The sequence below is a fragment of the Cynara cardunculus genome, assembly GCF_001531365.2.
Source record: "Cynara cardunculus var. scolymus isolate 2C chromosome LG 15, CcrdV1, whole genome shotgun sequence".
Classification (NCBI taxonomy): Eukaryota; Viridiplantae; Streptophyta; class Magnoliopsida; order Asterales; family Asteraceae; genus Cynara; species Cynara cardunculus.
The window spans coordinates 13,097,000-13,111,434 of NC_037542.1; the positions used below are offsets into that span (position 1 = coordinate 13,097,000).

The window sequence follows — 14,435 nt, forward strand, 5'->3', positions numbered from 1 at the left end:
CAAAAAGAAACAACTTTTATACCCTTGGGCAGATTGTACTCTGTGTGAGATCAACTAGGTTCGTTTTGATTCGGTATCAACAGCATGTATGTCCTTCGGTCATTTTTACTTTTTCAATTTTTACTTGGGTCATGTATATCATCTCATTCTCATATCAAAGAGATGTATAAAAGCATGAGCAGATAAACAGCCTTGTGAAAAAGTAAAACTTCTATCAAAAAAGGGGAGTTAAGCAAACATTTATTACATCTCTTAGGGATAAACTGCATATATGTTTTACATACTACTCCCAAGTCCCACAAGATAAAACTTTTATCAAATATTATTCTCCATAACAACATCCTGTATGGCATTGGCAAGCATCTAATCTTCATGATACAAATATAACCCGAGTCCAAATCGAGCACATGCTCTGCAAAAGGCTATTTCTTCCGCTGCAGCAACAGGATCAATGTTCTCATCATTTGTGGCTGAGGACACCGTTCCAGTTGATTCACGGTGTGCCTGCATTCAACCTTCTCAGTAAGACACTAAACAACAACATGCATTATGAATGAATCTATAGAATAGAATACAAAATACTCCTTTGTTCACGTTAAATATTACACAAGTCTTCGGTGTACATGATACCCATTTTCTGTGTTTTTTCTTACCTTTTTCTATCTCTCTCTATACCTAGAACTTTTTTTTCTTTTTTTGTTGCTCTCTCTTAACTTTGAACTCACACTTTTTCACAGGATGAGCAGCCAAGGATGGACATGGTGGTCTATCTAAGGACATGAACTTTAATGGGAGTTATTGGAGAGCAGGAGTAGGGTAGTAGGGAGATAAGAGAGGTTGAGGGTGGGACGGAAGGAGGATTAGAGAGTTCGAAGAGTCCTATGATTGATAGAGGAATGTGTGTTTTTCCTTACCTTTTCTATTTATCAATGTACCTACTTACTATATTTTCTCTTTATGTTGCTTACTATTTACTAGTCATTGTTCTTCTTACCTTTTTGTGCACACATTTCGTTCACGTAAACAGCTGTTATACCCCTTGGGGTGAAGAACATGTTTTGCATACAACCTACCAACCCCCCACCCCCGACCCTACTTTCGAGTGGGATATGCGGACTTTAATGGCATGTGATACCAAAATTTCCTCTCTGCCTTTCCTATCCTGTTAGTTTCTTTCCCTCTTCTTTTTTCACTTCTCTTTGTGATTAAAGCTTTTTATAATACTTTGGAACGTCAATTAATTACACTCCAAAAGAGCCCTTGAGTAGAGATGGGAGGTTCCAACATATATTGAAGAGAAATGGTCCAAGTCTAAGCCGATATGGGACTCCACACCCGCTCCAACGGACACTAGATGGCAAAGATTGTMCAGAGTGTCGAGTCCCTAGAGTGGTGGACCTTGGCTCTARTACCATGTGAGAATATATGGAAACCCATTAGGTTACTCTCGAAAAGATCCCTTGATGAGAGAAGAAAGGTTCCTATGTATATTGAAGAGAAATGGTCCAAGTCTAGCCGATGTGGGAATCCAACAACTTCTATAATAATTAATTCACACCAGCAGCATACCGACAAAGGCACCACAAGATGAGTGTGTTATAACCATCACCCAATCATCTCAGTAGCTTTACTTTGTAGCCATTATGATAATATAATAAACCCAGGTGATACAAAAGAATGGCAATGGTCAAAGGCTGTTACTAAGATGTCAATAGCGGTGACAGTCAGGCAGCAATTACACATCGGAGTGATAAGTGAAGCAGCAATGTCAGGAAGGTGGCATTGTGATTGTTTTATAGGATAGCAGAGGCCTCTCATAGAATGTAATATAAGGGACCTAGAATGTATGTTGTATCACTAACCCAAGCAGTAAAAAATAGAGTACAAGATGGGGCAGTGAGCCAAAATTATAGAACTTTAAATAAATCTAAACAGTGACACTGAACATATAGCATATTACATCCTATATCTCTAACGGCAACCTATTTGCCAACATAACCCTGCTCATGCAAGAGCACTGAGCCAAGTAAAAAACTAGAACTGATGTTGTAATGGAATATTTTTATCAAACATTGTAAATAAAACAATATACTAAAGATCATTAAGCACCTAGGGATTCCAATCTCTAAACTGAACTTGCCTTTAAGCTGTGATTATTTCATCCTAATTTAAACAAGACAGGCCTTCAGGGATCTCCCAACAAATTATATGTTTCCCTAAAGGAGATCCCTTTCTATGTACATGGGTTATCCAACCTTAGAAAACATCCTAGCCTAATCAACTAGTGAATACGGTCTATCATCTCACTAGCTCAACTTACCACCACCCAAACCAAAATCTCATTACAAACAAAAAAAATTAAAAATAGTACACGACACTACAAATAAATGCAGCCGAGAAAACTTTGATGATTGAAAAGGATAATGCATGCCTACAAAATTGAACTGGATGTTTACACGCGTAACCAAAGTAACCATCTTAAGAGTTTGGATGAAATGAACTTGTATTGTAACTCTAATTTTACGAGCTATTCTGTTTAAGGTTATCTGCTGCATGTAAAGTAATTCAAGCCTGCCTAATGGGAAAAACAAGCTACCAATAGTGTTGACATGGAGTTAATGGTTTAGGCATACCTCTCCATCAGAACCACGGACTGTGACACGATAAACCACAGTGACACTTCCAGTATCTGAGAAAATTACATCACGTATTTCTCCACACCAACCTGGAGAAAAAATTGTAAGGTAAGAGAAGAAGATGAGGCTTGGTATTGACCTTGAAATATAAAATCTAAAAGTTAGTATCACTGGCTAAATACAAGTTGACCAAACAGATAAACTGCAATTTAACAAACCCAAATACATTAAAACAGACAAGCCTTAGCTATTTTATGAAATATAAACGCTCGTAAGATATGGATAGAAGCTTTGCTTAGGTACTTGATTCAAAAATCGGTGGGCCAAAAGTGCAGGTCATGATATCTCCGTAAAACTTCTGAACATTGTGAATTTCTGCCAAACTTATGATGTATCACTAGATGTTGTCTCCTTTATAGTTTCCGGGAGAGCCACCAATGCCGTATCTTCTCCTTCCTTTTTCCTAATGTCCAACTCTCACTCTAACCTTCATCTCTCTGTAGTTCATTGGGAGTTGAAGTAGGCTCAGGAGTCAGGGCGCTACAGATGCCGGGATGTTTGTGTGTCCAATAATTCAAGTGGGTAGGGACATTGACATAATGAAAACACAGGCTTGAAGTTATGATGTACAGGAAGAAAATGGATACAAAAATGAAGTGGCAACTATAATAGATAAAAAGCTTAAGAAACAATTTGGTTTAGTTTACAAGAAATTGAGATAAATTCTTTTTGGTTAAACTAATAGTAGCAAGGCATTTCTGAATGTCATTAATGCATGTGCTACTCAAGTATGTTTAATAAATATACAAATACTAATAGATACTGAAAGAGTCCCCCCCCCCCCCAAAATAGAACACCTTGTCCTCGGTGGAAGTTGGAAAATATTGTTGAATAAGCTTGCAAAGTTCCCATGTGACCTCATACTCCAGCTCAAGCTTCCTGGATCTTTCTCTTCTGGCTCCCTTTCATGATATTGGTTTCCTCGTCCCTCATTGTTTTCTAAGAGCAGTGACAGCCAGAGCTGGAGTGGCGTGCGGTCATTCCCCTCCAATTTTTGTGGTTAAGAAAGGTGTTTTAAATCGTCAAGTATAAAATTAAACAATCCCCCCAGCAAAAAAAAAAAAAAACAGTCAATTCTAAATTTCACACATCCTTCGTATACTTTTGACTCCGCTCCAAATGAAGGGAACCCATAAAGCACAAGTGGCCAAGGGTGCCTTGGTGACAACTTCTATCACATTTAAATTAACCCCTTTGCTTCTTGTCCTATACTCCTATTAACTCCGCCTCTGTCATCCTCTTGTGAAAAACAATTTCTTGGTGACCCCTACTTGTTCTCCTCCTACTCACCATGTAATTTCATACAACAGCAAGAATTCTATCATTAACTTTTCTAGGGCAGGTGGAAAAGACAAATCATTGCCTAGTAATGAGATAGAACAAAACATAATAGCAACCCTTCTGGCTATTTTATATCTAAGGTTGCCCATATACATCAATAAAATTCGGTTGTATTATGATAACTGATTTCATAAATCCCCTGGTTTTTTTTTATCTTTTTGGAACAGCAAAGAAATTGTTAAACTAAAGAAACTGGTACATAGAGGGACAATATGAAGACGGACTAAACAAAGTACCCAGCTGCTAAGAGTTTTCCAATAAGCTCAACCCACTTCCACAAAACGACCATGATCTGAAAACCAAATTTGTACATGTAGACTGGCCAAAAATCAACTAAAATGATACCCTAAATGCCAGCATGGAACTTGACCAAGGCTGCCATTAAAAAGCTGACGACTGCCATACATTCGAACCTTAAGTCATTGAAACACCATAACATTTTTTGAACCCAAGCTGTATCAAAATCCCTTGCCTAAAATATTTGGAAAAGGGATGATTTTCGGCAAGGGATAGTGACACCATATTCACCATCAATGTCGCTGATAGAAAGGCACTGTAAAACATAGGAAAAAACAAGGGACAATAGCACCACAATTACCAACACTGCGCCATAGCACTAAAAAGCTTGCCTGGACCCTAGACACTGTACCACCATACCCCTTTAACCAAGACCTCAGCTTTACACTGTTATCCTCGATTTCTAACAGTATACATCTTGTAGGCCAACCCATCTCCTCCAGCATTCACATTTTGCTACACTACTCTTAGTAGTCTTATGCATATGTTTTGTTGGGAAAACATACAATGACAATGTAGAACTTACCCTTCAACTTCAGTGAGATTGAAGATCATAAGACAACTGCTTCTCACCGCTATATTGCTTTGGAGGTATCAAAGCATCACCTACTCTCATCGAACAACATGATATTTATATACCAGAAAGCACAAAATGTGGTAATTGCTCAAGAGTTTCTTAGTGCTCTACCTTAAGGAAGCTTACATGTTACATCCCTAGAAACTCTGCATTTCTCATTTCCATTAAAAAAAAGGTCTTTAACTAAATACAACACCTGGGTAAGACTAAATGGACGAAGTTCATGTTCATAATTTTAAATATATTATTGGATGGCCATATGAACCGAACCTGAGGGAGATCCCTCATAGATCACTAAATTATCCCATACCCACATCTGTTTTACTCTAGGTTTTCCCACTTTCCCCTGCATCGATATTGTAGTAGCAAACTTAGGTGCATAGCATGTTTATAAATGACAATTGAAATTTGGAGATTGATACAGCTTCCTGGCAAAAAAAAACTACAATGTTCAAGTGTTGGATATTGTTTACAGAGCATAATGTGAGATTGCTTCATGGCCGAACGTACCTGGAGCATAGAAGCTTAACATCCTGTTCGCATGGTACCTATAATACATTATATTATTAGATCATCCTAAAAATAATCGGATCAAATGAACCACCAAGAGAGAGAGAGAGAGTTTGTGCGAGTGTATGTCGAAATGTACCAAGGGATGAAGGCGGAATTAGTATTATCAGATTGTTTCACGATAATGTTATCAGCGATCCGCTTATTGAGGTCTCGGAGAATCTCAGCTAGTGGACGAGTGATGCATGAGGAGGAATTGTCCAATGGCACCATATAATTCGAGCTAGGAACTGCTGATCCCCCCTTACCCTTGGTATTACTATTAACATCGCCGCCGGAGCTGCTGTTGTTACGGTCACCCAGTGCAAACACTCCAACCAAAGTTGCTCTTCTACCACCAACACTAGCGGTTGTTTTGATGTTTAATTTAAACAGATTCTCGGTACCGGTGGCTCTGCTGTTCAAATTGAATGTGATCGCCGCCGGGAAGCGATGAGCTTCGATCGCCGGAACCTCCATTGGGCGTGCAACAAACCTGCTGCTCTGAACGGCCATTTTCTGAGCCGAGGCCGATGCTTCTGGTGCTGGTGCAGGTTCTTCTCGTGGACTAGAAAGTAGAAAGAGAAGTACTCCAAGAATTGTCTGCAGATCGAGCAGGTAGGTGAGAGCTTTAATAGTACTCCACCCTTGACCCTCCCATGGAAGCGCAGTCTGCCAAATTCTTCTCTTTTTCCACAAACAAATACCAAGTTTTGGGGTTTACTTCTTAATTTGAAACATATTCTTATCTTATTTTTATTTACGAATTAAGATTCTAATTTAAAAAAATTATCAAAAAATATTTAATATTATATTAAATATAATTTTTATTTGTTTCTTATAATTTGATTAATGAGTAGTTGGGTCGGATCTACCAACATTTCTTTTCGTTGATGATTAAATATATTATTAATAAAAATAATGATTAATTCTGTTCTAGACGGTTAAAACCGGCTGAATCAAGTCAAATTGGACCATTTTTGACAGTTTGAGTGGTTTAGCGATCTGTTTCAGCCTGAAAAATAGACAAATTCGTTCTGTTTGGATTTTTTTAGCGGTTTGGACCACACTTACCTTAAACATACACATGTATTAATTATATATTTGGTTTTCATGTTGTAGGCTCAGACTTTTTTTTTTTCATTAACCTAGATATTCAACCTGCTATGCGAGCCGACTAATTTCAGGGCGACCACCTGCTTTGCAGATAGCACAGAGTCACCGCATTTGAACCTCCGTGGCCACAAAGAGATTTTTATTTTTCCTTGGATTTGAACCTGGACCTCCTGATACTTTTGACCTTTAGAGCCAAGCTCAAACCAATCAGGCACCACCCTTGTGGTTGTAGGCTCGACTTTTATGGCTCAATTAATATAACGAAGTATGTCAAATGCAATAAGTTTGTAGATTTCATTTCCCAATTGTCTGTATTCAATAAATCGACAAAAATTTGAAATTCATGAAAAAACTAAAATCCAAAATTTCATATTGTCTTTCGACTTGATCAATGTTTGTCCAGTATTCTAATTATTGTTTGTGCGCTTATTTAACTTTTTGAACTTGCAAAACGTTGTTATTTTATTTTATAGATAGATGTTTCATTTATAATTCAGTATAATTTTTTTTAATAATGTTATATTGATACAAATTTTATTTTAGAGATATATGCTATTTTTTAGTTTAAAACCCATAATAGACCCAAACTCTTCAAGGGTTATTTACTTGCGGCTTAATTAGGCTTATTGGTTTATCTGACTTATTCGCACAACTCATTTGGGTTGTTTACTTACGGCTTATTCGCACATAATGATAACATGACTTAATCGCATAGATAGAAATGGTGTGTTGTCCTCATTCGGCCACAAAAATGAGACTCTTACCTCTTATTTAAAGCACCGCCCCCTTCCCATATGAGACATCTCATCTTTGGCCTCTTTATGATTTTTTTTGTTTTGATGTTCAAATAATTAATATTGGGGGGGGGGGGGGGTAAATCAGTCTTTTATGTTATTTAGACTATTGGTTCAAATAAAAAAAAGTAAACAACAACATCCATTTATCCAGACATATAAATTTATCCAGATAGACAAATTTATCTATACAGGACTTAATAAAAAAATTGGTAAACAACCCCTTAATGGTCAGATCAGACCCCATTTTTGAGATTGAGTTAGCTCGGTTTGAAAAATATTATAAACCATCATTATGGTTTGATTTATGGTTTTGAGGATTAAACTGTCTAAACCAAACAATGAACACCCCTAATTAGAAAAAAAGGTATTTGACTTATTGGTATGTGAGTCTTTGACCTTCTAGAAGGTCAGGGGTTCAAACCTCACCAAATATGAGAAAGATATGTGAGTTTATTTATTCTATTTATCGTATATAAATATTATATATTTCAAAAAAAAAAACCTAATTAAATAATGGACAAATTACATCAAGTATTGAATAAATATATAACCTAAAATTTAAGACATGTTCATATAAAATAGTTGAAATAATCGCATCCAACTTTGACTATGAAAAAAAAAGTCAAACTCAAATTTACCAACTAATGCTTGATCAATTCGCATCCTTAAATAGATGGGTTTATTTATTATAAATATCAATTGACTTCTCAATTATTTATCGTTTTATTAAATATCTTTTATGGTTGTTTTTTTTATATTATAATTAGTAAAATAGTTGATAAGTTAGTTAATGGCTGATAAATTAACTAGTAATTGATAAGCTAGCTGATTAATAAATTATGTTTGGTAAAAACTATCTAATAAACATGTAAAATGACTAAAAATGATATCTTAAAAAATTAGTCATTTTTAATATTTTGTAATATAATTAAAATAAATATTTAATAATATAATATCGTAAAACAAACATGATAATAAAGAAAAATCAAAATAATATAATAAGTTAATTAAAATAAATAAATTGATTGTATTACATATATATATATATATATATATATATAAAATATAAAATTTGGATGTGCTAACAATTTTAGAAAAAAATCTACAGTAATTTATGATTTTAAATAGTCATTATATATAATATAAATAAAAATAAAATTGGTTAACCTTACATGTCTTAATTAATTGGTAATTTTTTAAAATCTATGATTAATAACTAAATTAAATATTTTATTAAAATCATTTAAATAATTTTAATTATCTATAAAACAAAATAAGTATTAATTTTTTTTTTATATAGCTTACAATTACATAAAATTTATTAGAATTATTATATTAATTTTTTATAACTAGTTATTTTGAATAATAATTAAATAATAATAATTTATATGTTCATAATAATCCTAAATAAATAATAATTAATATTAATGTATAATTAAAATTGACTTAATAATTTTCAGCTAATATTAATCACTATTAACTAATATTTGTTAATATTAATAATAATTAATTTTTTATTTTTATTGTTACTTTTTATGTATAGTTAATATTAATGAGGTTATAATTGAAAAAAGTGATAAAAAATTCCTCATAAACTACTATAACTAGGATTTTAACACTCAGGATGGTATTGTTGAAACTTGTTTGAACATGAACAAGTCTTTTTGGTATTCTAATGAATTAGGTGATCCGAAAATCCATTTCGTTCTCTCCCGTTGGGAAAGGAGATCGATTACCAGACTCTTTCATCGGATGGTGCTATTTCACCCCTTTCTAATGGATCTCTCGGTCTACGAAGAAAAAAGTGTTATTATCGATATCTGGTATCGAGCAAGTCTCGTAGTTTTATAATGATTCTTTCACTCCTCTTTCGGCGGCTTTGTCATGTCTTATAGCCCAATCTCTTAGAACTCGAACCGCCAATTCCGTTCACTGCCTTCTCTCCATAACTCGACAATGGTAGCGCACTAATTCACACAAAGGGGTATGAATTTGCCCTTTTTCGTTTATATTTTAACCATTTACGCTCACACAAAAGGGTATGAATTTACCCTTTTTCGTAATATTGAAAGTTTTGAGTGTCGATATTATAAATAAATGATTTATCACATAACTTTAAACAAAAAAAGCTAAGTTTTTTTATATACCAAATGCTGATTGAGCAAGCACTTAATTTACCATGTGAGCATGACAAAGACCAATAATCTTACTCTGTAAGAGGCATGACAAATATTGAAAATCTTACACAGTAAATGTTTACTGGCGAACAAGAAACGCTTATACTAGGTTTTTGATGAGCGATAATATTACAAGTAAATTAAGTGAAGGTAGTGACTCTTACCTAGTAAATGTTTAATCGGTTAGCGATGTCAAACGACCCATAGGTCTTAGAGTTGGAAGAAATTGTGAGAACGAGTGCAAAATGAATTATACGGAAAAAGTGTATAGTTTTTGTGTTCCATTGAAATCAAATAAAAATAAATGCAAAATACTTACGATATTGAAAACCGCTTACATGCAAGAAATCGGAATTGGGTGCTTAAACATCAATCCAGAAAATTGATAACGTCAGACATGGTTACCATGGAGTGTTTGTGTTTCTAAGAACAATACATATTATAGCGTGTCACTTCCAAATGATATACATGAACAACCATGCAGTATTTCATGTCTTTTGCATTTGGGATATTACATGCATTTGAATCTTTACCAACAGTTGCATGTGATTTATGAACCATAAAACGAACCGTCCAAGTTAACATTGTGAACTAAAGGTGGATACGAGTTCTTTTTCTAGATATGCTATCTTTATCCCTTGACGAAGGGTTCTAAAAACAAGTCAGAGATGCGATACCAATAGTGCATACATTATTTTGAAACTGTATATCCCAAGATTATGAATTTTTAACATATATGTATTTATATGATGGTTGATATATATATATATATATATATATATATATATGATTGGGTTCACGTGAGACAAAGGGTTTTTCGCGAGACCCGTAAGACCAATTTATGTTCATTGATCAACTTTATAAGCTAATGATCTAATCGTCTAAAGTTGTACGGTGACAATTTTGTGATTATTGATAAGTCTCGTGGCAATTTTGTGATTATGAATGTTCAGATTGTAGATATAATCCAATGGTTGAGAACTAGTCTTACGGGTCTCACGAAAAACCTTCGGTCTCACATGATCTCAAGTCTCTCTCTTTCTCTCTCTATATATATATAAGCCAAAACATGTGATAACTTGAATAAATCATTTAAAAAAGAGAAAGTAATTAAAATAGTCAGCTTGATCGATTGGATTTATTTTTTAGCAATTCTTTTACATGGTTTACCAAAATAGCCTTGGGTCCGCAATTATTTTTTTTGCGAACCTGGGTGAAAAATGCAATTTCTTTTGCCGACCTGGGTGAGAAATGTAGTTTTTTTTTTTTTGCGGAAGTAAGTGAAAAATGTAATTTTTTTTGCGGATAAGAGTAGAAAGTGTAATTTTTTCCCCGTTTAGCTAGGTCCGCAATTTTTGTGAACCTAGGACTATTTTGGCAAACCTTTACTCTCTCCGTCCAGTCCGGTTTTATTCTATCTCATCTGCGTATCAAATGCACTCGGGACCAAAATGACCTTGTTTTTTTTATTATAATTTTTAGAAACGTAGTACTTCACTTTTTCATAGATAAGAGGTTCAATTGTCATAGTTCTATAATTCAGGGGTGCAAATAGAAAATATGTAAAACTGTAGCAGAAAAACCCTTCTAAACCCTAGAACATGCAACCCGACCACTAGCAGGAAGAAGAGAGACATGGAGACGGCGGCGGTGCGGATGACGGAGATAGAAGGAAGGGGCAGGGCCATGGTGGCTCTACGCCCTTTAAAAGGAGGAGAAATCGTTCTCAAAGACTCTCCTATCATTCTTTACTCTGCCTTTTCTTTTCTGTCGGATGATCACCAGAAGAGCAATGGCTACTGCTCCCATTGCTTCATCACTGTTTCACAGCAATCTCAAAAGGCCTCTTGCTCTACCTGCGGATGTGGATTTTGTAGCCTAGAGTGCCAATCCGTCGCTTCCGCCACCTCCCACACCCCGTGGGTTTGCCAAGCCCTATTCCGATTCCGGCAATACGTTTCCGATCACGATGTAGGATTAGACCTCCAGCTCCAAGCTCGTTTTCTGGTATCTGCTTACAATCTCGCTTCTGTCTCTCCAGTTAGGTTTCAGACCTTATTGTCCCTTCAAGGCTCTGTTTCTTCTCAGCCTGATGCCGATTCCTCTGCTGTTTTTCTCCATTCCTTCATTTCTTCTCTCTGCGCAACATTTCCGCGCGAATTAGGGTTTTCTTTGGAATTAACTTGCGTTCTTCTGGCAAAGGACAAGCTGAATGCGTTCGGATTAATGGAACCTTTCTCAGAAGAGAGGGAGGAGAGATCCGTCAGGGCTTACGGAATTTATCCTCTGGCATCTTTCTTCAACCATGATTGCCTCCCAAATGCCTGCAGATTTGATTATATCGATGTTGCTGGACCAGCATCATCCAACACTGATATCACCATTAGGATGATCCACGATGTTCCACAAGGTAGAGAAATATGTTTGAGTTACTTTCCAGTTAACCTCAAGTATTCCGAACGGCAGAAGAGGCTCAGGGATGATTATGGTTTCGTTTGCGAATGTGACCGATGCAAAGTGGAAGCAAACTGGTCTGACTGTGATGAAGATGATGATCTAGATGTGGATGACAACAATGAAGAAGAAGATGATGAAGAACCCACCGCTGTTATGGATGAGGACCCTGATGTAGAAATGGAAGGTGAAGATGGTGATGCCATGAAAGGAGAAGACGACTTTCCACATGCTTATTTCTTCTTGACATACATGTGTGATCGAAAGAATTGTTGGGGCACACTGGCTCCGGTGACTCCATCTGTTGCCACAACTTCCATTGTAATGGAATGTAATGTTTGTGGGTACTGTAAAAACCTTGATCAGGTATGATGCCATTAATGGGCTAATTTCTTTGTTCTTGAATTCTTTGTCCCCTGCTTCCAATTTGATTGATTTGCCATTATCTTTCTCTCAGATTTGCTGATTTATTGTCAGTATATGTATATCCATCTTTATATTATATTATATATAATATTATATAGGCGGAGGTTGAAACGAGAATATCTCAATTTTTGCGAGAACACTCGTATCACATCTGATAATACACGTGAGGGCACCTAGTGGTTGCGGACGACTTGGCCTGTAACCCAAACTCGTGCCAAAGGTTGTTTGTGTTATTGTTCGAGTATCACATGTGTATCATATGTGATGGATTGTAGTATCTCATTATCACATGTGATTTTACACGTGAGTGGGCCTAGTGGTGTGCGGATTAGTTGGCCCGCAACCTAGGTCGCATCAAAGGTTGTCCGCTTCTCCGATTTAGTATCACATGTGATGGATTATGGTAAAATGATGTTCTCGCGTTCGTATAATAAAGATGTTCTCGTTTGAGCTCTTCCCTATATTGTATATAAACATGTTTTTTTACTACTACTCGATGAATCAATGATAATAAACAATATAAGTTAAGTTATGTATTAAAAACAAACAAATAAGACACTAAAAAGTAAGTAAAATCAAATATCGTGTTACAAAAACTGTGCATTATGTCATGGCGTACCACATGCTTAACGAGACGTGAGAAACAAGTCTTGAGTGTCATATTTTGAGATATGATTAATTATGTATAATGATGAGACCTTAACATCTTTATATAAAATTAATAACCAAAACAAATATACGTGGTTTTTGTTTTTTAAGATGTGTTGAAGTCTGAAGCCTTATTTAACTTCTGATTAATAGGAAGTGATGCTTAAATCTGAAATCTGAATCAATAAGACTGTTTGTTTTTGTAAACTGATAAATGTCTGAATTTGTTTAGATTGTCTGTTTTATCCATTAGAAAAATATAGTGTTAAATTTATAGGTAAAATTATACAATTTCACATATTTATTCAAAATCGTTACGAAATTTACATCTGAATTATATAATTAACATTCATTTAAACAAAAATATGCCACTAACGGTAAATCATTAGAACATAATTTTGTAGGTCTCGTGTTTTTTTTTTCAAACATTAATAATTATTAGAACTTGGTATTAAAAAAGTAATACGATAATATTTGACATAAAAACTGAGGTTTTGGTATCAAGATTCCTGTGTAAATACTCAACAGGCATTGTTGAGACTGATTCCATGGTTAATCGTGACTGTAAATTTCGTCCACAGCCATGAGATAAATCTCCCGATGGCCCAATCTCATATCTAGACGACAAGATTTAACTCAGATCTATTTTGTCATTCCCTCGTTTTCATACATCACGTTACCACCTTGTGGTTTACGAAACTTGGGTTTGTATGGATTTTGTTCGTTATGATTATGGACTACCTGTTAACTTGAAAAAGAGTCGAGTTGGACACATTTGTTTCATCTGTAGGTATAACGAGACATACAAACGTTTGTTCGACATTATTTTATACTATAAATAAGCAAAAATAGACACATTGTTGTGTTATTTCATGAGTCAGCATTTTTACTTATGTAATTAAATATGCATTCGACCCATGTTTTAGTTATGTTAGAGTTTCAAAGAGGACAGTTTAAGTAAATCATAGCTCAAAGGCAAGTTAATAAACAAATTTTCATGCTAGTCGATATTTTATACAAATAAAATTTTCACAACATGCACTTATACTTAAAATTTATGTTTAAATACCTAAGTAACCGGTTTAACTGTTAATCGGTTACTATACTGATCGTAACGAACGATACGTCAACAAGTAATAGTGAATTGCATGATATGTCATTGTCATGTCAGCATGATAACCGATTAATTGTTAAAACCGGTTACTCAGATACTTAAATGTTTGAGATTTTACATCTCAGGTACCAATATGAAGGTTTTAAAAATACGTTACCAAAAATAGGAATAAGGACAAAATATGTTACATTTTCATGCAATTTGCCCTTTTGTAAAAACATAAAAAAAAGTAAATCATATTTA

General features: G+C 34.9%; 2 protein-coding genes across 2 annotated transcripts; one reads left to right on the forward strand and one right to left on the reverse strand.

The window, feature by feature from the left end:
* Positions 1-212: 212 nt before the first annotated feature.
* On the reverse strand, positions 213-6,151 carry LOC112527200 (DNA repair RAD52-like protein 2, chloroplastic). The gene is made up of 4 exons (XM_025137667.1): positions 5,561-6,151; positions 5,422-5,459; positions 2,634-2,725; positions 213-504 (listed from the first exon to the last, which is right to left on the reverse strand). The coding sequence occupies exons 1-4, from the start codon at positions 5,974-5,976 to the stop codon at positions 364-366; spliced, it is 687 nt and encodes a 228-aa protein (XP_024993435.1). The 5' UTR covers positions 5,977-6,151; the 3' UTR covers positions 213-363.
* Positions 6,152-11,162: 5,011 nt separating this feature from the next.
* LOC112527883 (histone-lysine N-methyltransferase ASHR2) lies at positions 11,163-12,409 on the forward strand. Its single transcript, XM_025138727.1, has one exon. It carries the CDS (start codon positions 11,186-11,188, stop codon positions 12,374-12,376), a length of 1,191 nt encoding a protein of 396 aa, XP_024994495.1. The 5' UTR covers positions 11,163-11,185; the 3' UTR covers positions 12,377-12,409.
* Positions 12,410-14,435: the final 2,026 nt, after the last annotated feature.